At 33.1% G+C, this 20,000-nt stretch overlaps 5 protein-coding genes across 5 annotated transcripts in view; 1 reads left to right on the top strand and 4 right to left on the bottom strand.

Moving 5' to 3' along the window:
- The first annotated feature begins 2,591 nt into the window (after window positions 1-2,591).
- LOC136831787 (pro-resilin-like) lies at window positions 2,592-3,820 on the top strand. The gene is made up of 3 exons (XM_067092408.1): window positions 2,592-2,629; window positions 3,232-3,309; window positions 3,428-3,820. The coding sequence occupies exons 1-3, from the start codon at window positions 2,618-2,620 to the stop codon at window positions 3,725-3,727; spliced, it is 390 nt and encodes a 129-aa protein (XP_066948509.1). The 5' UTR covers window positions 2,592-2,617; the 3' UTR covers window positions 3,728-3,820.
- A 2,398-nt stretch (window positions 3,821-6,218) lies between these two features.
- Window positions 6,219-7,507, bottom strand: LOC136831622 (pro-resilin-like). The gene is made up of 3 exons (XM_067092255.1): window positions 7,477-7,507; window positions 6,794-6,871; window positions 6,219-6,675 (listed from the first exon to the last, which is right to left on the bottom strand). The coding sequence occupies exons 1-3, from the start codon at window positions 7,486-7,488 to the stop codon at window positions 6,376-6,378; spliced, it is 390 nt and encodes a 129-aa protein (XP_066948356.1). The 5' UTR covers window positions 7,489-7,507; the 3' UTR covers window positions 6,219-6,375.
- Window positions 7,508-10,455: 2,948 nt separating this feature from the next.
- LOC136831623 (pro-resilin-like) lies at window positions 10,456-11,398 on the bottom strand. The gene is made up of 3 exons (XM_067092256.1): window positions 11,362-11,398; window positions 10,946-11,023; window positions 10,456-10,826 (listed from the first exon to the last, which is right to left on the bottom strand). Exons 1-3 carry the CDS (start codon window positions 11,371-11,373, stop codon window positions 10,527-10,529), a joined length of 390 nt encoding a protein of 129 aa, XP_066948357.1. The 5' UTR covers window positions 11,374-11,398; the 3' UTR covers window positions 10,456-10,526.
- Window positions 11,399-15,355: 3,957 nt separating this feature from the next.
- LOC136831786 (pro-resilin-like) lies at window positions 15,356-16,397 on the bottom strand. Its single transcript, XM_067092407.1, has 3 exons — window positions 16,349-16,397; window positions 15,871-15,942; window positions 15,356-15,752 (listed from the first exon to the last, which is right to left on the bottom strand). The coding sequence occupies exons 1-3, from the start codon at window positions 16,358-16,360 to the stop codon at window positions 15,450-15,452; spliced, it is 387 nt and encodes a 128-aa protein (XP_066948508.1). The 5' UTR covers window positions 16,361-16,397; the 3' UTR covers window positions 15,356-15,449.
- Window positions 16,398-19,327: 2,930 nt separating this feature from the next.
- LOC136831785 (pro-resilin-like) overlaps window positions 19,328-20,000 on the bottom strand; it is a 933-nt gene continuing 260 nt past the window's right edge. The window contains exons 2-3 of the mRNA XM_067092406.1: window positions 19,813-19,890; window positions 19,328-19,696 (exon numbers count right to left, since the gene is read on the bottom strand). Of these exons, the coding sequence (XP_066948507.1) occupies window positions 19,400-19,696; window positions 19,813-19,890 (375 nt within the window). The 3' untranslated portion in view covers window positions 19,328-19,399. The remainder of the gene's footprint in view (window positions 19,697-19,812; window positions 19,891-20,000) is intronic.

Here is a 20,000-nt window from a genome sequence, read left to right as displayed (position 1 = left end):
GAAGCTCTCAAAATATTACATCAATTGTCCCATAAGCCCTGTTCACTCATTATATGACCCAAATGCACAACTTAATCCGTCTATTATATTCATTTAATTTATACAATAATATATAATTCTTAAAAAATGGGTGCTACTCTGAATGGAATTAACAAATGATATAAAGCTTTTTTCATTGAAGGTATCTCTGGGGCGGAAATGATTATCACAAATATGACAAATATATTTCCATTCAATATTGAAGTTTACCATTTAATGCATGCCTGCATTGAAAGTGTGTGTATTTGTGTAACTCTTTAATCTACAAATGACAGTTACAAGACAATACAAGTGGATAAGAGTAAATATATTCAGAACTTTCTCTCTTAATGTCTTACATGAAAGATAATGAATTAAAAAACGAAAATGCGGTATGGCAATACTCTAGAAATCTAGAAAGCTTGCTTTTGTTATTCATACCTTATTTTAAGCACGTTTCCCTTTTTGGTCTGGACTCTTCTAGGTAGTGTATTGGCCTTCACGTCAACAGAAAGATTTTCTTATAATTATTCATAATACACAATGATATTTACTTACTGTATATTATTGCACAATGATGATGGATCTATGATACATACAGTAAACTGATATAAGTTGTTCAACATGATTACATGAGGGTCTTGCTACCTTAATTGTATTCTTTTCGAGTAAAGCCAGATAATTATAACCTACTTCTGGAGTCATCCTTCAGCCGGGTTAAAAATAAATAGATTAAATATAAATAAATAAATCAATGAAATTTGTATTTCGTCTATATGACATTTCCGTGATTCTCTTTGGTCTGAATCCCTTAACGAATTTTGCATTTTCCAAGGCGCGACGATCATGACTCTTAGTGTTGTCAACAATGCTGGTCCGGGTTCATTTCTGTGGGTCCATGGTAAGGTGGTTCCTGTAAACTGAGGTTCAAATGGATTCTTTTGCATCGTTTGGATTTTATCTTCAATTGTCAGTTTTAAATGCCGGCCAAGATAGCAAATAAATTCCACATTTCTGGGAAGTTGTATATTCCGTATATTCATACGTACACATATGTATGCTTACACACACGTATTTCTTGCATTTGGATCTTAAGGCTTTGTAGTGACAAGCGTATCCAAAATAAGCGCGAAGAATTCGAGAAGTTAAGAGGGCATTGTGGCTATTACAATTACATACACACACACACACACACACACACACACACATATATATATATATATATATATATATATATATATATATATATATACATATAATATTTCAAATACGTACATATATATAAATTTATATTGTTATGTAAGTATATATTATTTATATATATATATATATATATATATATATATATATATATATATATATATATATATATATATATGTGTGTGTGTGTGTGTGTATGTGTCTGTACATATATATATATTCAGTCCTTCTCGATAAAATTACGCATTTTCCTTTACCACACACATACATCGTTTTAATAAATATATGTATAAATAAGGTAATAATGTGCCATTAGCATATGGTTATACAACATCACCTAGTTAATTTCCTGAAAAAGAAATTTGAAACGATTATTCTAAAACACAAGGAGGCTAAAATAGGCCTGGCGTCGTCTATAAATAAAAAAATTACCTCTGTCGTTCTTAGAAACAGATAGGCTTGAAAAAAAAAATATAAAAAGCTTCCAGAAACATCAAGTCCTGGATTTTAAGGATCACGTTATGTTTTTGTGTGTTGGTCATTATTATTATCATTATTAATCTGAAGATGTACCCTATTCATATGGAACAAGTCCATAGGGGCCATTGACTTGAAATTCAAGAGTCCAAAGAATATTATTATTATTATTATTATTATTATTATTATTATTATTATTATTATTATTATTATTATTATTATTATTATTATCGAGAAGATGAACCCTATTCATATGGAACAACTCCATAGGGGCCATTGACTTGAAATTCAAGTCCAAGAATAATTATTATTATTATTATTATTATTACTATTATTATTATTATTATTATTATTATTATTATTATTATTATTATTATTATTATTATTATTATTCAGAAGATGAACCCTATTCATATGGAACAAGTCCACAAATGTCATTGACTTGTAATTCAAGCATCCAAATAATAAAGTGTTCATTTGAAAGAAGTAACAGAAGGTAACAGAATATACAAAAAGAGTAGATCAGGTATTGTAAAAGATGAGATAAAATAATATATTAATGAATAATTCATTACACATGACTGACATTGTACCTTGGAATTTGTTATTTATATCAGAGGAGAATTCATTTCTGGGCTATTTCAGCTACAGAATAATTTCGTTGGTACCTTCAATAACCTCAAGAATTTTTCCATCGAAGCATATGGCCAAGTAAACAACAAAAAAATAAACAACGTCCCTAATTGTTTGTTCACCAATTCCCTCGAGTCCTCTTAGCAAACTCTGGGAACGTTTTGCGCAAATGAACCAGATCCTGAAGGTCAGGTCACCCCAGGTCACCACGCCTAAGAAGCTTCGGCGTATATATAGAACAGTAGCTCATCTGGAGAGACACATCCCGAAGGATACTCAGATAGCCAACATGAACTCAGAGGTAAGGAATCTCATGTTTGTGATCCTTTGATCCTTGACAAGTTATTAAAGTCTGTAGTCTCATATATATTCATAACTCATTATAAATTCAAATTTAATAAGTTGTATTTTTCCATAATTCTGACCATAACCTATTTGATCTAGGTATTCTATTTTTTTTTACAAAGTTTCAAAAATATTCTTTAATAATATTCATCATATCATGACCAATGCTGTTGTGACGTCATTAGATTTCTCAAAATCCATCAATGAATAAAGACCCTTGCCTATTTGTGAATAATAATAATAATAATAAATAATATTAATACTGAAAATAATAATAACACTATACAAAGAGATGCCTTATATAAAACCTAAGCACTCACTTTATATGAAAATTCCGTGTCTCTAGACAACCTTTTTTAAAGGATTTCAAAAACTATTCTTTATTTGATGACCAAATCTGTTGTAATGCCAGTAAATTTTCTCAAAATTCATAAATGAACAGAATTACCTAACACTACAGAAAGATTTATCTTATGTGTGTCCAAAAGACTCATTTTATGAGAAAACCAAGTGTCCTTAAAGTAATGAGTGAAGAAATAATCATTGTTGTTTTCACAGGTTGCTCTCATCGTTTTCGGCCTCATGGCCCTGGTAGCTGCTGACAGCAGGGAATCCTTCGAATACGCCCCACGAAGGGTAAGTATTTTCTTTATTCTAAGTCAACTACCTTCTTTGATGAAATACAGAGCTTCACCACAAAGATTTTTGTCCCATAAATAAATATTGTCATCAACTATAAGTAAATTCCTTCCAGGGTTCCTCTGAGGAGTCCTACGAATCCAGCGAGGCTCATTACAGCTTCAACTGGGCCGTCGACCACGACCCTTCCAGCAACGAATTCGGACACCAGGAAACCCGTGACGGAGACGACACTCAGGGATCCTACTACGTCGAACTTCCCGACGGTCGTCTGCAGACTGTCAAGTACTTCGTTGACGGAGACTCAGGCTACGTGGCTGAGGTCAACTACGAAGGAAGCGCCTCCGCCGAGTCAGGCTCCGCTGAGTCCTTCGAGAGGCCAAGATACCGCTACGACTCCAACGAATCCAAGTAAAGTGATTATTCACGACGAATTCCGTGCCACCGAGGAGAGCGCGTATTTATTTTCTATTTAAACTTATTGTATAAATAAAACTCTTCATGATCAGTTACTTGTATCTTTTCCGCTAGTGGAATTCACCCTTATCCTTTACCTTCTTAAGTATAACCTTCCTTGCTTACTGAAAGTAAAAACAAAAAATAAGGCCTAAAAGAATTAAATTTATGCATCAAGCTTGTCATATTCAGTTGTGAATATATTGCAAAGGGCTATAAAAACGACAATGCTATTAAGCGAACTCTAAATCCTTATCTGCAGGCTCTGTTCTCTCTCTCTCTCTCTCTCTCTCTCTCTCTCTCTCTCTCTCTCTCTCTATATATATATATATATATATATATATATATATATATATATATATATATATATATATAATTATATATTCAGTTACACACACACACACACACACATATATATATATATATATATATATATATATATATATATATATATATACACATATATATGTATAATTTTGTCATAAGCCTTTCCTCCCTCTTTTGAATGAATTACGCTAAAAGCATAGAGGCGTGTGGTTCCCAACAAGTCGCCAGGGGAAGTCTGCTATCTTCATAATCTTTTATTGGCCCCAGCTGATGCCGGTACCCAGTCATACCTGGAGTAACTGTAGGGCATAGACCTTAGTAACGCAAGCCCAGAGATATACGTAGTTATTGTGAGATTCTAACCAGAACTATATATATAAGATATATTAGTTAATCTGGTGCATAAAGAAGCCTTTTACAACCAGGGGAGACCTGGAATAGATGGAAAGGAATAAAAGTCGAGAATCTACAAGTCAGTGGAAACTGGTCATAGCAAAACATTGGTGATTTTGGTTGACATTTTGTGGTGAGGACCTGTTGCATATTATAGTGTATTATAAAGCAGTATATTGCACTTTTGCTGGAGAGACAAAAATATCCTGCTGCCAGCTTAAGATAGTCATGTCTGAAGATATTCCAGAATAATTTGAACGCAGAGTGAAATTTCACAGGAGCAATATTAAAAACGGGAGCTGGTAAATATTGATTATGAGGCTCAAATACTTTTGTATAAACCAAAATGCATAACCTGGGAAGGAGAATGTGCGTTTTTCTTTAAAGAGTCATCTGAAGATCAACTAGATTCCAGTTGCTTCAGGGAAAGGCCGAATGATCCTAGCACTTTCAGTTAAAGTGATCTATGCTTCTGTTGATCTAAGTAGTGAGAACAGGAAATTATTATTATTATTATCTCAAGAAGTTGAATCCGTATTCATGCCGAACAAGCCTTTAGGGGCCATTGACTTGAAATTCAAGCTTCCAAAGAATATTGTTTTCATATACAGATAGACAGAGGGAGGTAATTCAGCCTTTTCTCATACACTGGTAGGCGCTAAGGCTTCAAGGTCATTTTGCGCCTTATCGAAATCAGTTAGTTACTAAGACTTTCACCACCATACCATAACTTCCATATCTAATTGATATTCTCTGTAGTAGATGCCAACCATCTATGTTCATACCTTATCTAGAAACGGATCTAGGCGTGGCCTGTCATTTACCACCGATTTAGTAAGGAAGGATTTGCTAATGCAAAGGTAAAGAGAGAAGTATCCAAACATTTATAAAAGTCAGTAAGATCCACTTAGTAGCAGATAGTTTTCCACTGCAAAATTAGTCTGAATGGTAAACAAAGGAATGCTTATTTACTTAAGTTTACACTTCTCATGAAAAAAACTTTCAAAATGTTAGCTGTTGATAATAAGGAAGAAAAGTATTATTTGAGCTAATTACTGAAATTTTGTATTTAAATTGCCTACGTAATGGATTTGTTTCCAATTGTTTTTCTTCAGTATATCTGCAGCTTTATAAAACATTAAGAAAGTTTTCATTAATAGCTGAATTTCCAAAGCCTGTATCTTACATTCTGAATTTAAACAACAAATTGACCAATAGGGACTTTTAATTAAAACTAAATTTTAAAATAACCACATAATTAACCCATTTAGATTTTAGCTGTCATTTCTTATTTGAGAATCAGATTTTAAAGAGATTATTGTAGGCAAGTCTTAAGAAGATTCCGGGAAACTAGATACAGTGTTGGCAGAACCATACTTCTTCAGATGTGTAGCACCAGAGGGGTAAAAATTTCAGTTCTTGACATTGATCTAAACACAGCTGGGTCAGCTGGTGGAAACTGGCTGGGATCAAGCCAAAGACCTTGCAATTACAAATCCAGTGCTCTACTACTAAGCTATATATATATATATATATATATATATATATATATATATATATATATATATATATATATATATATTTATATATATATATATATATATATATATATATATATATATATATATATATATATGTGTGTGTGTGTTTACACACAGATCAACAATTACCTTTCAATTAAGGTATCTTCACCAAATTTCATATCAGTGAAGGAAAATAATATTCATACAGTCAGTTGAAGAGTATATTTTTAAATAAATAACTTAAATAGTTTACCTAAATTTCAACATACTTCTCTTTTGTAATAAATTATTTGTGGTAAATAAGAGTTGGGGTAGATGTGATTTTGTACAATCAAGTCTTGTCAGAGGAAGCTAGAAGACTGACTTATTTGGACTCGTTGGAGTCGTAGCGGTATCTTGGCCTCTCGAAGGACTCAGCTGAGCCTGACTCGGCGGAGGCGCTTCCTTCGTAGTTGACCTCAGCCACGTAGCCTGAGTCTCCGTCGACGAAGTACTTGACAGTCTGCAGACGACCGTCGGGAAGTTCGACGTAGTAGGATCCCTGGGTGTCGTCTCCGTCACGGGTTTCCTGGTGTCCGAATTCGTTGCTGGAAGGGTCGTGGTCGACGGCCCAGTTGAAGCTGTAATGGGCCTCGCTGGATTCGTAGGACTCCTCGGAGGATCCCTGGAAGGAAGGTAGCTATAGTCGATGGTAACATTTACTTATGGTGCACGAGTCGTTGCTGTGAAGTTTTGTATTGCATTAAAGGAAATAGTCGATTCAAGATAAAGTAAATACTTACCCTTCGTGGGGCATATTCGAAGGATTCCCTGCTGTCAGCAGCTACCAGGGCCATGAGGCCGAAAAAGATGAGGGCAATCTGTGAAAACAACACTTATTATTAATTCACTCATTATTTTAAAGACACGTGATTTTCCCTTAAAATGAGTCTTTTGGGTGTTCATGAGATATATGTTTCCATAGTGTTAGGTAATTGTCTGTGTTCACTTATAAATTTTGAGAAAATTTATTGCCATCACAACAGATTTGGTCATAAAACAAAGAATATTCTTTTAAATCCTTTAAAAAAAGTTTATCTAGAGACAGAATTTTCCAATAAAGGGAGTGATTATTATTATTATTATTATTATTATTATTATTATTATTATTATTATTATTATTATTATTATTATTATTATTATTCAAAATAGGCAAGGGTCTTTATTCATTGATGAATTTTGAGAAATCTAATGGCGTCACAAGAGCATTAGTTATAAAACGATGAATATTTTTAAAGAGAATTTTTAAACCTTTGTAAAAAAAAAAAAGAAATACAGTATTTACATCCAATAGGTTATGGTCAGAACGATGGATAAATACACCCTTATCGAATTTGAATTTCCAATGAATTATGAATATACATAAGACCACAGACTTTAATAACTTGTCAAGGATCAAATGATTCACAAACATGAGACTCCTTACCTTTGAGATCATGTTGGCTATCTGAGTATCCTTAGGGATGTGTCTCTCCAGATGAGCTACTGCTCTATATATACGCCGAAGGTTCTTAGGCGTGGTGACCTGGGGTAACCTGACCTTCAGGATCTGGTTCATTTGCGCAAAACGTTCCCAGAGTTTGCTAAGAGGACTCGAGAGAATTGGTGAACAGAAACAATTAGGGAATTCGTTAATTTTTTGTTGTTTACTTGGCCATAAGCTTCGATGAAAAAATTCTTGAGGTTATTGGAGGTACTGACGAAATGATTCTGAGCTGAAATGACTTCAGAAATGAATTTTCCTGTGATATAAATAACAAATTTCGATGTGCAATGCCAGTCATATATAATGAATTATTCAATAATCTATTAACTTATTTTATCTTTACTAATAGCTGATTTTTTCTTTTGCATATCCTATTGCCATCTGTTACTTCTTTGAAATGAACACTGTGTTATTTGGAAGCTTGAACTCGAAGTCAATGGCCAGTGTTAGCTTCTTTTTATATTGAACAGGGTTCATCTACTGAATAATAATAATAATAATAATAATAATAATAATAATAATAATAATAATAATAATAATAATAATAATAATAATAATAAAAATAACACACGCAAAAACATAACCTGATCCTTAAAATCCAGGACTTGATGTTTCTTGAAGCCTTTTTTAATTTTTTTCCTAGTTTATCTATTGCTAAGAACGGCATAGGTAATTTTTTTACTTATAAACATAAACGGGACCAGCCTGCTTTACACTATTTGTGTTTTAGAATAATCGTTTCAAATTTCTTTTCTGGAAATTAACTAGGCAATGTTGTAAAAACATATATTAATGAATCATTGTTATCTTATATATATATATATATATAAATATATATATATATATATATATATATATATATATATATATATATATCTTATATACATATAGATATATATTTATTGAAACGATGAATGTGTTTGGTAAAGGAAAAAGCGTAAGTTGATTGGGAAGGACATACATACATGTATGCACTGACAGACATACACACACACACACACACACATATATATATAAATATATATATATATATACATATGAATATATTATATATATACATATATATATATATATATATATATGTATATATATTATATATATACATATATATAGGTATATATATGTATATATACATACATACATTATGTATACTTACACACACATGTATACTGTATCCACACACACACACACACACACACACACACACACATATATATATATATATATATATATATATATATATATATATATAAATGTATATCTCTGCATATGTAGATGTATATACTGTACATATATTTTATATACATAAATACATACATATGTATTTATATATTTATATATGTATATATATACATACACATAAATACATAAATGCATATGTATGTATTTATGCATATAAAATATATGTATATACGTGTTATATGTATACATGTGTGTGTAAGCATACATAATGCACGTATGCATGTATACAATGAGGAATATACAGCTTCCCAGAAATTTGGAATTTTCTACTATTATGGCCGGCACTTAAAACTGACAATTGAAGATAAAATACAAACAATGCAAAAGAATCTACTGTATTAGCACCTCAACTTAGTGGAACCACCTTACCATGTACCCACAAAAATGAACCCAGACCAGCATTGTTGACAACGCTAAGAATCGTGATCGTCGAACGTTTGAAAATACAAAATTCGTGAAGGGATTAAGGCCAAAGAGAATCACGGAAATGTCATATAGACGAAAGAAACATTTCATTTAGTCATTTATTTATTTCTAATCTATTCATTTACTTAACCCGGCTGAAGGGTGGCTCTGAAAGTAGCTTATGATTATCAGGCTTTAATCGAAAAGAATAAAATTAAGGTAGCAAGACCCTCATGTAATCATGTTGAACAACTTATATCAATTTACTGTACGTATAATAGATCCATATTGATTGTGTAATAACATACAGTAGTAAGTAAATATCATTGTGTATTATGAATAACTTATAAGGAAGTCTTTCTGCTGACGTGAAGGCCAACATACTACCTATAACAGCCCAGACTAAAAAGGGAAACGTGCTTAAAATAAGATATGAAAAATAAAAGCAAGCTTTCTAGATTTCTAGAATATAGCCATAAACTATTTTCATTTTTTTATTTCATCATCTTTCCTATAAGACATAAGCAGAGACAGTTCTGAATATGTTTACTATTATTTATTTGTCTAGTCTTGTAACTATCATTCGTAGGTTAAATAGTTGCACGAATACACTCACCCTTATTGAGGGCATTTATTAAATGCTAAACCTTAACATCAAATGGAAATATATTTGTGATATTTGTGAAAAGAATCATTTCCGTCCCAGAGATACCTTCAATAAAATAAAAACCTGTATATTATATGCTAATTCCATTTCAGAGTAACCACCGTTGTTTCCAAGAATTATATATAAGTGTATAAATTAAAGAAATATAGTAGACAGATTAAATAATGCATTTGGGTGGTATAGTGAGTGAATAGGGCTTATGGGACAATTGATGTGATATTTAGAGAGTTTCAGAATGTCCATAAATTCATTTTGAAGTTTTCGAACATGTTATTATAAAAATCCGTGCACATATAATAAATAAATATAAAAATATATAGTATCTCTATTAAATAATGCTAATATTCTTATCAAATCTGCCTGTTATCACAATATGCTGTGCAGCAGACCCTTGACAACATTGAACATAAACAGCTGATATTTTGTTTAGGTCAGTTGATACTGATTATTCCATTGTATGAACAGAGAGAGCACTGAACAGTAGTTATCTTACCAAAAAAATAAAAAAGTATATGACTTTTATCTGTTAGCTTAGTGAAAAATCATTCTTCTTTTTCATTTCAGTCAAAAGTATAATCTTCAGTTGAAGGCAAAGAAAAAATATGTAATTTTTTGCTGTATATTGAAATAAATATGATAAATACATCAGTTCCAACACATTTATAAGTGTAAGAGTCTATTTAGACTCGTTGGAGTCGTAGCGGTATCTTGGCCTCTCGAAGGACTCAGCGGAGCCTGACTCGGCGGAGGCGCTTCCGTCGTAGTTGACCTCAGCCACGTAGCCTGAGTCTCCGTCGACGAAATACTTGACAGTCTGCAGACGACCGTCGGGAAGTTCGACGTAGTAGGATCCCTGAGTGTTGTCGCCGTCACGGGTTTCCTGGTGTCCGAATTCGTTACTGGAAGGGTCGTGGTCGACGGCCCAGTTGAAGCTGTAATGGGCCTCGCTGGATTCGTAGGACTCCTCAGAGGATCCCTGGAAGGAATATATAGTTATAGGTGATGATAATATTTACCTATGGGACCAAAGTCTTTGCTGTGAAGGTTTATGTTTTATCAGAGCAGATAATTCATTTAAAATGAAAAGTGACTTACCCTTCGTGGAGCGTATTCAAAAGATTCCCTGCTGTCAGCTGCCACCATGGCAGCCAGGCCCAAGACTACGAGAATTACCTATAAAATAGTTAATGTTAACTTTTGAAGGTCTATAGGTTGAGTATTATAATGATTCATGTATAGATATTTAATTGGGAAATAATTGTCATATTACTTTGTTTGCAAAGGAATATTTCTGATTACTGGAATTTCTTTTTTGTATAAGATAACTCATATATAACAAACTTTTTAAAATTATATGGTCTCAAGACTTTGCAGCTGATAAAACAATTTCCATATCAACCTTTTAACAAAGAGAATATTCCGTTTACTCTTATATAGAAAAACTTTTAAAAAAATATTTGGTCTAAAGACCTGAACTTCACTAAATCTCCAAATGTGACTCATCCCCTTACCTTTGAGTTCATGTTGAATGGTGAAGTACCTTTGCTGGTATGTGCCTTATCCTAGTCAGTTACCTGTTTTATACCCACTGATTGGCAGGCGTGGTCAGTCGGCCTTACACAAAAACCCTGATCTTCGCAATGGATTATTTCTTAATGCTGTCGAAAGCTCCCAGTGTGATGTGTAAAACTCAGGTTATAGGAAAGCTTTTGGAGAAAAGGTTGTGTCGTAGAGTTTGTGTTGCTAGATGCTTGATTTATCAACAAGAGAAGAATTTAGAGAGAGGTTTGGAAAAAATGCAATAAGAATTTTTTCATATACTGATTTTTTTTCATTAAAAGACACTGCCGTATAAAACACTTATATTATGTTATATTATGTGTTACTAATTAAAAAAATATATATCTCTTACAATCGTGGGTCTCGGCATTAGTCTTGGATAATAACTGATTATTATTATTATTATTATTATTATTATTATTATTATTATTATTATTATTATTATTATTATTATTATTATTAGTGGTAGTATTAGTAGTAGAATTTAGTAGTAAAAAAATATTTTATTACAAGCCAAAGGTGATTCTTTTCTTCTTCAAAACACTGAAGGAAATAATGTCTACGCAAATTATGGTAGAGTCTTAGGAATACATATGAAAACAGTTGTACCTGTCAAGACGGGCATTTCATGGTTTCCATTTCTAGAGTAGCTTGAGAGAGAGAGAGAGAGAGAGAGAGAGAGAGAGAGGGGTGAGTGGTCCGTGGAGTGCATGCGTAGGGAGGGATAGAGGGTTCCAGCAGAGGGCCAGAAAATTTTGGTGTAGTGTCTGGTTTTAAAACAGAACCACTCGTGACTGCTAATCGGGTCCTCGATGCTATTACTCTGACAGTTACCAGCGTCGTGGAGTCTACAGACCTTTCGTGAGAACTTCAGGTCGAATTACATTGTGTGTGATATTCTATAAAGGTGTTGACGGCTTTCTCGTTGGGAATCTTTGTGTTATCTCAGTACTGCTGTCTTTTCAGTGAAACTTTTCCGTTTATTTATTTAGCAATTACTTTTTTTTGGCTTATGTATCTTTCCATTCTTCAAAGACCAATGTGCGACCCCAGATCGATCCCTTGAGGGGAGTTTAACAACTGTCATTCTTCTGTTCTTCCCAGCACTGAACTAGGTAATATAACTTAATCCATTGTTTTATGAACTTTTCAGCAATACAGTCAGTAAAATAGTATTCTATGCAGAAAGAAATGAACACATCTGAGGATTAAGTTCTGACTCACAATCCTACGATGGAGAGAATTTCTCATTCATGTTTATCCTCACGGGAAAGAACTTCCTTGGAAGTTTGAAATGACCACTTGCGACCAGTGTGCCAATCTCAAATGGAGTTACCAAGACTACGACCAAAGCGATGGTGACGGTAATGATAATACCAGCAATGTTTATAATGAAAATAGCAAACATGATATCTATATCAAGCAAAAATGAACGTCTAAGTTAATTACCAAATAAGTTATCATTTAGAATTGATTCTGTTCCATTAGTTACTTGTTCTAGATCTTAACTCGCGGCTCATTCCGCTGGTAGACTGAGGCGATTTTAATTCTCAAGTAGATAGTCATCTTAAACAAGGTTTTGTTGTAATGGAATTATTGGTACACAACAGTGGAGAGTAGAAGTGATTATGCTTATGTGTGTGTAAGAGAGAGAGAGAGAGAGAGAGAGAGAGAGAGAGAGAGAGAGAGAGAGAGAGAGAGAGAAAAGGCAGTGTTTGTTTTTTGTTGAGATACAAGAATCTCATCAAATATGAGCAAGCAATAAGCTACGGATTTTTAGCTACAAATTCTAAACAGAAAGTTTGGTGACTTTAACGCTACTGTATATAGTGATCTGGGATAGTCGGCTTTTATAATGTAACTTAAAAAATACGATAGATAGTTATCTTAAATAAGGTTCTGTTGTAATGGAATTATTGATATGAAATGGTAACAGACAGTAGGAGTGATTGTGTGAATAAGAGAGAGAGAGAGAGAGAGAGAGAGAGAGAGAGAGAGAGAGAGAGAGAGAGAGAGAGAGAGAGAGAGAGAGAGAACTATCTTTCATATTCTGCATTCAGTGAGTTTATTTGTATATAGCAAGGATATCTTCTTTCCTTACCTTACACGAATAAAATCACTGAACCTAGAACTTCTGTGTCATTCTCCTTAGCCTTAATATGAACATTGGCGAGCTGTAATCAAACGTCATCATTGAGGAGGAAAGAATTATACGTTGAATTACATAAACTCACTATCAAATTAATTCAGCTGATGCTGCCATTCTGTTTAAAGAACCTATTATTATTATTATTATTATTATTATTATTATTATTATTATTATTATTATTATTATTATTATTATTATTATTATTATTATTATTATTGGTCTATCACAGTCATCCTATTCCTGGGTGGTTTTTATAGTGGTTGGAGGTTCCGGGTTGCATCCTGCCTCCTTAGAGTCCATCACTTTTCTCACTATGTGCGCTGTTTCTAAAAGCAGGCTCTTCTGCATGAGTCCTGGAGCTACTTCGGCTTCTAGTTTTTCCAGGTTCCTTTTCAGGATCTTGGGATTGAGCCTAGTGTTCTTATCATTATGGGTACCTTCCACTGGCGTTCTATATTTCTTCTTTCTTTTTCGATAATTGTTGCTTGATAATAATAATAATAATAATAATAATAATAATAATAATAATAATAATAATAATAATAATAATAATTAATATTATTATTATTATTATTATTATTATTATTATTATTATTATTATTATCAATATTTTCTTATTATTATTATCCAGTCTATGCAAAATATAACATAAAATGCCATTAGCAGTAAAGTAATAAAGACAAGTGATCAAACAGGAATATTGACTGTTTATGATTAGATATGGTCACCATACACTCAAGAAGGATAACTCGTTAACTCTTGTCAAAATGTAGCTTTAATTTTTTCATTTACAGGCTGCTAAAATTAACAGGAGTCTGTACAGATATTAGATCACCTAAGCTTAATTTAACAATGAATCCTGCATGGCATTAGGGAACTATTTATGATTGCTATTACCCAAGAATCAAATACTGAATAAGAAATGCAAAAAACGGCAATTCATCTTCATTTCCACCACTCCTTTGCATTCATGGCATCTTTGTTGTTCCATAAATCTTTTGTGATTCTGTAACTTCTCTCGACAGCCTCATATGCATAAATACCCTCGTGGAAGTATTGCTTGGCATCGCCAATACTTACCTGTAGACTAGTTACACAAGGGGTGTGCTAAAAGAATCGAATCTTGCATGGTAATGTCTAGGCAGTTCTTCGTGTTATGAAACATGGTGCATTGCACTAACAAGATGTATTGTATGTTTATGCACATACCGCCTCTCTCTCTCTCGCTCTCTCTCTCTCTCACACACACATACAAGTAGACAAATATACATATGCATATGCATATACTTACAAAAAAACATGCGCACACACACGCATATATATATGTATGTGTATATATATATATATACCTATATATATATATACATATATATATATATGTATATATATATATATATATATATATATATATATATATACTATATATATATATGTGTGTGTGTGTGTGAGTGTGTGTGTGTGTGTGTGTATCTATAAAATACCACAAGGTAAAATAAATCAGAATATCCAGCCCTGACTGGTTTCATCTGTTTAGACATTTGCAAAAGGACTGGTGCACAGTAGAAGATAGTTACATTATATATGAATGTACATCTGACAGAGATTGTACAGTTTACAAATCTCAGTTTGGACGGTTATTTCTTGACTGGAAAAATATTGGTATGTTATTTTGATCCATGAATAAATAAGGTTTGATAATTTGTCTGTTTTCAATTCATGTGGAAAATATTATTTATACTTTGTTTCATCACCATATAACACTCTGCAAATGTGGTTGGAAATCAAAATACTTTGCTCTTATTTATGCATGTAATTGGAAATAAATAGGTTTAAATAGGAGTTTGTACAGTCAAGACGGGGAAATGATTCACAGGACATTTGGAGAATGACTTATTTGGACTCGTTGGAGTCGTAGCGGTATCTTGGCCTCTCGAAGGACTCAGCGGAGCCTGACTCGGCTGAGGCGCTTCCATCGTAGTTGACCTCAGCCACGTAGCCTGAGTCTCCGTCGACGAAATACTTGACAGTCTGCAGACGACCATCGGGAAGCTCGACGTAGTAGGATCCCTGAGTGTTGTCTCCGTCACGGGTTTCCTGGTGTCCGAATTCGTTGCTGGAAGGGTCGTGGTCGACGGCCCAGTTGAAGCTGTATTTAGCCTCACCAGATTCGTAGGAAGCTTCCTCAGAAGATGCCTGCGATTCGAGTTAGAAATAATAGAAGGTAAGACGAATTTTACACAGAGGATTCTACGACAAGTATAGTCATCTAGGGTGACATCATTAAACTGTGTGATTTGAAGCTGTCACTTACCCGGCGGTATTCGAAGGATTCTCGGCTATCGGCAGCTGCAAAGGCAGCCAAGCCCAAAAGAAGGATGATTACCTGACGAAGAAAATTAGAAATTCGTTAGTTTTCCTGCAAAAATAAAAACTTAACTATCAGATTTAATATCCCTTCTTTGTTGTTGTGGGTAATTTAATTTCTTATTTGCAAATCAAAGAATATATGCTATTTTCAGTTATTAAAAAAAATATATGTTTTATCTTAATTACTAGAAAAATAACAGTTTCGTTTTCTCTGTTGTAATAGGAATTTTAATCTCTTATTTTAAAATAAAAAAATTAATGTTTTTTTATCAGTTATTAATAATTAAATATTGTTCATATCTTAATCATTAGAATTCCATAACCAGAATCCTGCAAGTTCCTATATCTATATGAAAACTTATTTTCATTGCGGTAATTTCTTGTCAGTCCTAATTAACTCTGAATTCACAGTCTCAGTATACCTTAGAGTTCATGTTGATTCAGCCACTACCTGTAGAAGTGTGATGACTCCCTAGTCCCCATTCTCAGTATTTAAGCTCACCACATCTAGGCGTGGCTCCCCCTTAGGTAGCAGGTAGGTCCTAAGCGTTGATTAATCTAAGACAAAAACGCGAGAGCTTAGTTTGGAAATACTAGTCCTTGGGTTTGTTTCACTTAGACATTTTGAGAGTCCTTTGACCTTCATTGGGTTAATATATAAATCGATTTACTGATTTTTGAAACATTTTTTTTATTAATGCTAAGAACGACAAATTGATTTCGTTTAAATTGATTCTTTAATCTGTGTGTGCATATATTCATCTATCTATCTATCTATCTATCTATCTATCTATCTATCTATATATATATATATATATATATATATATATATATATGTGTGTATGTGTGTGTGTGTGTGTGTGTGTGTGCGTGCGTGTGTGTGTGTCTGTGTCTGTGTTAAGGTTGTTTCACAGCATAGCATCACATAAATATCATTTATACGTTTCAGTAAAAGAAAATAGTAATTTGTTGTGAGAGAATAATTCTTAAGATTTGCAGATCTTTGATCATTAGGGAAGTGACTGATATTATGACACCATCAACCATCAAAGAATGAAAGATAGTGACATGTTGCTGTTGTCAGTTGTCAGTTGTCACATTATTGATAATGAATTCAAGATGAGACCAGCATAGACTTTGGTAAAAGTAAAGCAAATGTCGGAGATAAAAAGGGGAATGATAAGGTGAGAAAATGTCGAAAACTAAACACGGTAAAAAAATCGTGAGCCATCATGGAAATAAATGCTCCTCTATATTCGTTGTTGTCAAGAAAGGAAGTAACTTGAGAATTCTAAAGATTTTGATTCTGAGAAGAGAAATAAAGTTAATTTTTCGACTCAGTGTAGTCATTGTTGGTAGTTTCGAATTTGTGGTCGAGTGATTTGTGGACACTGATGTATATTTGCTGTCCAACTTCTGTAACTATTATTTCTCAGTGCATCTATTGGATTTTGCCATAGTTCCATCTTTAGATCCTAGTACTTCACCTCTTTCATTTCTGGAGCTCTTCATCTTGCTGTCCAACCACTCAAACTCCCTCCTTTCACTGTTGTAAGCCCTGAATGGGTTTTTTCAATAGTACATTCACTAACTTATGTAGTAAAACATCAGCAATTATGTAAATGAATCTAGACTCATTTTTTCTATGTTATCATATTGACGAAATCGGATGCACTGCAGTGTGGTAGGTGCCTAACGTCGTTACCGAAACCTTCAGGCTTGTTGGACCAGACTCTAGTATTCCATGATGGTCACCCTTCCAAGAGATGGCCTGATTCAATTTAGATTAGCCTTCCTGATTTATAAGCTCTGTAGAGAATAGTTTTAAGATTTTAATTAATCATATTCTTTTGTCTTTAACTAACACAGCTGTGAACGATGTATCTGGAAGTTAACCAACTGTAGAGGGTTTACACAGAGATTGGAGAATGGGAATACAGACACACACACATACATATACAATGGAACTATCAACATTTTTTCACGTGTTATCATATTGAAACAGATTTCAGATTCACATGTGGTATGCCTAACGTCGTTTTCAAATGGAAGGCCAAACACTGTATTCCAATGGCCTCACCCTTCACAACAGATACACATATATGTCTATATAGATTTCTTATATGATTTATAAGCTCTTTATATATATATAATACTTTATAATATATATATTTTAGTTAATCATATTCTTTTGTCTTTAATAACACAGTTGTGAACGATGTATCTGGAAGTTAGCCAATAATAGATTTACATATAGATTGGAGAATGGGAATTTTTACACACATAATACATGTGTATATATAACGGACGAATCAACACATGGACGCACGTGTTTCATTCGAAACAGATTTAAAGCGTTCACATCAGTCTAACCCCTCGTCCGTCAAATGGAAGGCCAGGGACTTATTATCAATTAAAAATTCCTTCGGTAACAACATGAAAAAATATATTATTTCACAGAGCGATATAAATTTTTGTAGCTTTCTACATATAATATGATGTGATAAATAGTCATATATATATATATTTATATATATATATATATATATATATATATATATATATATATATATATATATATATATATATATATATATATATATATATATATATATATATATATATACATATATATATATATATATATGAACAGGTATCAAAACAGAAAAGGAATTGCAACCTCTTGTCTTCGTCTGATCAAGATGTTCTAAGTGGGGTCCCCTACAAGTTGAATTTTTTCACTTGAGGTTTGAAAAGACTGAGAATTACTTTAGCTTTTCGTTTATAGTCAGTTTTAAACGATTAAAGCAATTGTCCGTTGTGATTGTCAAGATTAAAGAAATAACAAAATGTTTATGCTATAAATTTTGTTTTAGATAAAAAAGACTGTTAGTATTTCTTTTCTTGAATACTGAATGTATGTGAAATGTGATATATTGTCTTTTAACTTTTTAAGTTAATCATTAACAAAAGCAACGATTAAAGCCAGTAATTGAGGATTTGAATGAGTTAATTTTAAATATTAGTATTTTAAATTGGTTGCTACCTTCTTGATTGATAATAATAACAATACTTCTCTCTACGACAAAACAGGTGATTTATTATGCTTGAGTATACTAGCATCCTTATAATTAACTGCTGTTTAGTTTAAGTAAATCTGAAGCTAGCTTAATAGAGTATACATATGGATAATTATATACATTCAATATACTCTTTTTCTCAGGACGATCAGAGTAAATTCCAGTTGCTCATCTTGTCCTTAAGATAGATTATTTCGATGTTGACAATTAATGTATAACAAAATCCATTGCATAATAATTACTTTCCGTCCCAGTCAACATTTTCAAGGAATGTCATCGCAAATCAAAACAAACGTTTGCTTATTCATGCATGTAATTGCTAATAAATATATAAATATAGGGATTATGTACAATCAAAGCTGGTAATGGTTCGTTGGCAATTAAAAGACCGACTTATTTGGACTCGTTGGAATCGTAGTATCTTGGCCTCTCGAAGGACTCAGCGGAGCCTGACTCGGCGGAGGCGCTTCCTTCGTAGTTGACCTCAGCCACGTAGCCTGAGTCTCCTTCGACGAAGTACTTGACAGTCTGCAGACGACCGTCGGGAAGTTCGACGTAGTAGGATCCCTGAGTGTTGTCTCCGTCACGGGTTTCCTGGTGTCCGAATTCGTTGCTGGAAGGGTCGTGGTCGACAGCCCAGTTGAAGCTGTATTTAGCCTCACCAGATTCGTAGGACTCCTCAGAGGATCCCTGGAATTTGCAAATCGTGAATGTTAGTGAGGAATATTCTCTAGGTTATTGTGATACTAAAATATCTTCATTTAAGTTTCAATTTGTCGTTTATCGTTTGAGTTTTGGCAACTTACCCGGCGTGGAGCGTATTCGAAGGATTCTCGGCTGTCAGCCGCTGCCAAGGCTGCCAAGCCAAGGAGAACGCAGATTACCTAAGAAATAAATAAGTAAATAAATAAATAAATGAAAATCAGGTAACATAAATTCGTGATATGGACGTCTCTGGAACTATAAAAAATATCGAAACCCGAAGATTAGAAAA

Source organism: Macrobrachium rosenbergii, chromosome 48 (assembly GCF_040412425.1).
Source record: "Macrobrachium rosenbergii isolate ZJJX-2024 chromosome 48, ASM4041242v1, whole genome shotgun sequence".
Classification (NCBI taxonomy): Eukaryota; Metazoa; Arthropoda; class Malacostraca; order Decapoda; family Palaemonidae; genus Macrobrachium; species Macrobrachium rosenbergii.
The sequence above is the reverse complement of the archived record's forward strand: the minus strand, read 5'-3'. Positions and strand labels throughout refer to the sequence as shown.

Excerpts from the sequence above, each read along its gene's own strand:
- LOC136831786 (XM_067092407.1), bottom strand. Across the intron at positions 15,753-15,870 it reads AATCCTTCGAATACCGCCGG|GCATCTTCTGAGGAAGCTTC; the intron begins GTAAGTGACAGC and ends CTCGAATCGCAG.
- LOC136831622 (XM_067092255.1), bottom strand. Across the intron at positions 6,676-6,793 it reads TCGAATATGCCCCACGAAGG|GGATCCTCCGAGGAGTCCTA; the intron begins GTAAGTATTTAC and ends CCTTCCTTCCAG.
- LOC136831787 (XM_067092408.1), top strand. Across the intron at positions 3,310-3,427 it reads TCGAATACGCCCCACGAAGG|GGTTCCTCTGAGGAGTCCTA; the intron begins GTAAGTATTTTC and ends AATTCCTTCCAG.
- LOC136831623 (XM_067092256.1), bottom strand. Across the intron at positions 10,827-10,945 it reads TTGAATACGCTCCACGAAGG|GGATCCTCTGAGGAGTCCTA; the intron begins GTAAGTCACTTT and ends TATTCCTTCCAG.